The following is a 2,529-nucleotide window of genomic DNA, read 5'->3' as shown; positions in this document are numbered from 1 at the left end:
TGATGATTGGATGCTGAAGGGAACTTCCAAATTTTTTTTGGGTGTATATAAGGTGGTAGTGCAGTCATGGAAGTTGGAAGGTTAGAGAAAGTGATGAAGGTACTTTTGTCCTGAGAGCTATGAGTTCTTTTTTTATATTGGAATCTCAATGATTGGCAAGTTTGTTGGTTCTGTTGCCTTGCATTTTGACATGTTTCAGAAAGCTAATTCAATTGAATGATGTAAATGGTCTTCTGTAAGGTCTGAGATTCTCAGGTAGCCTGACCTCTACTGTTTTTTTATTCTTGTGAGTGGATAGTGTGTTGTAGCTTTTGTAGGCTCTTGAAATGGAAAATCTCGGTGTCTTACACGTTGGAATGATCATTTTGTTAGTTTGATGGAAGTTAAAGATGAAGTGGGTATGCTGAAAATCCTTGGAAGTTTTGAACAAAGTTTTTTGTATGGTATAACACTAGTGAAAATCAGGGAACTCAGAAGGTTGAGAAATTCATGCAGGGTCTTGTCTATTTAGTTATGTATATATCTGCTGGTGTCTATCAAGTGAAAATCGTATATGGTAAATGGGCTGTTGAAATGGATTTTGTTCTGACTATTTTATATGGTTCCGCCTTGTTTGAAGTTATTATACTCGCATCCTACAAGGTGTTCATTAGGTATACAGTTTGATTTTATGAATTCACAATTAAAGAACATTTCACTTGCATCAATACTCATCACTTTGTTCTCAATATCAAGTAACCTGATGAATGAGGTATCTTGAGAACTGCAGAAATACTGAAAATATCATACAACTGACAGTGGAATACGTCTACTGTGCACACTACAACTATAGTAAGCAGATTACCAGAACCCTATGTTGCGCAACTGCTGTAATCGGTAAGGCTCAGATGTAATGTATGGAGACCATAGGCTGGCTTATCCAAATTGAAAGAAGTCTAAATCGTCGGAGTCCAAATCCCAATTTGGTAGGATCCAGCTTATATCATGAACAGAGGAGCGTTTAGTCTTGCTTTCTGGTCTTGCAACCTATAATACATACTTGAGTAGTTGACCCTGAAAAGATAATCCAATAACTAATATTGGAGGTTTCCACTGTCATAATGGAGTTTCAAGTAATTTGAAAACAAATCTACGTTTGAGATTCGACGTCAGGAATTTCCTTATGCACAAGAGGGACTAACTCGCCAGCTGCTGAAGCTTCCTCGTTTACAAAAAGATCATCACTTACTCGGAAGATCGCATGAACAAGAATGATAGGAAGTCCAATGGCAGCAGACACTAGGAGGTGAATAATCGCGCGTGTGAGAATGAGCTCCACAACAGTCACAATCAGTAGCAAAAAAAAGACTAACCGCTTATCAACGATCTTTTGGAGAATTATCGAATTGGGTATTAAACGCAACAGCAGCTGATAAAGGTATGCTACCACAGTCATTCCAATCAAGAATATCAATGAGATGCGACGTTTTGGCACTAGACTCACAAAAAGTATCCCCCACACAACAAGAATGTAATATTGCCTGAAATACTGCAAGTTTCTGATTATTCTTACTGCTGCAGTCTCAGAACTTGATGGGAAGCCAAAGAACCGAAGGAACGAATAGCCTCTATGAACCTTTTCCTTCAAGCCTTCCAACACTTTGGAGTGATGATCCATGTGGGCAGAAGTTGATGAGGAGGTCGACCTATTATGCATGGTACCATAGCTAGCCATCTTCAACTGAGAGTGTTGAAGCTTGTGCTTAAAGCTTCTTTTAATATGTACTTGGCAAAATCCTTTGAGAAAATATACTCCCAAATTCTCAAGGAATCCTCTTTTTCAATTAAATTCTGCATAGACCCATAATTTATAATTTCCAAGAACTCAATTTTCTTCAGATACTTTCTTATCGCATATAACCTTAATTATAGTTGGAAAGTTCTTGGTCATTACTTCTTGTAAGACTAGTTTAAAGGGTTTTCTGCTCTAAATGATTGTAGGACTTGAAAACGATGTAACTTGACTTCGTCTACTCCGTGGTTTGGAGATTGGACTTTGTACTTGGTTTGAAGTTCAATAGGATACCTTCCTTCATGGTTCCTTGAAGAAATTAATAACTGTCAGCTAAGCCGCCTAAGCGTATTTGCGCTAGATGTCAACCACACCCTTAGGGGGATACTCTAAAAGAATTTTAAAAACGGATTTAACTGGTCTATATAGTATATTCTATGGACGAAATTAGATGGCTAAATGGCTTAGAACAGTTGGGAGCTTCAACTAAAATTGTGTATTCCCAAGCATCAACTTTGACATTTTTGAAACTAAAATTAACAAGTTTTGTAATTAGTTCTGTTTGAAAGCAGGCTCTTTGTTTCTTTAAACGCTAAACTAAACTACAGCACGAATTTCACGCTTTTTGTTTCTTTGTTTTTCGTTGACCACATTATTTCCAGGGATAGCTGAGGCTCCAATTAAACGCTTGTGTTGTCCACCTTTTCCACTGCAGTATTTTGGCTTCCAAAAGCAAGAAGGGCTTCGACAAAAAAGTA

The 2,529-nt window shown here is 37.6% G+C and overlaps 1 protein-coding gene across 1 annotated transcript; it reads right to left on the bottom strand.

The window, feature by feature from the left end:
• Positions 1-649: 649 nt before the first annotated feature.
• On the bottom strand, positions 650-1,714 carry LOC147523949 (PRA1 family protein F4-like). The gene has a single exon (XM_086601049.1). The coding sequence runs from the start codon at positions 1,712-1,714 to the stop codon at positions 1,130-1,132; it is 585 nt and encodes a 194-aa protein (XP_086457175.1). The 3' UTR covers positions 650-1,129.
• Between the last annotated feature and the right edge of the window lie 815 nt (positions 1,715-2,529).

The sequence above is a fragment of the Coptis chinensis genome, chromosome 1 (assembly GCF_015680905.1).
Source record: "Coptis chinensis isolate HL-2020 chromosome 1, ASM1568090v1, whole genome shotgun sequence".
NCBI lineage: Eukaryota > Viridiplantae > Streptophyta > Magnoliopsida > Ranunculales > Ranunculaceae > Coptis > Coptis chinensis.
This window is presented reverse-complemented; position numbering and strand designations above follow the sequence as displayed.

What these genes read in the sequence shown, in the direction of transcription:
- LOC147523949 (XM_086601049.1), bottom strand. Translation starts at nt 1,714, where the DNA reads ATGGCTAGCTATGGTACCATGCATAATAGGTCGACCTCCTCATCAACT.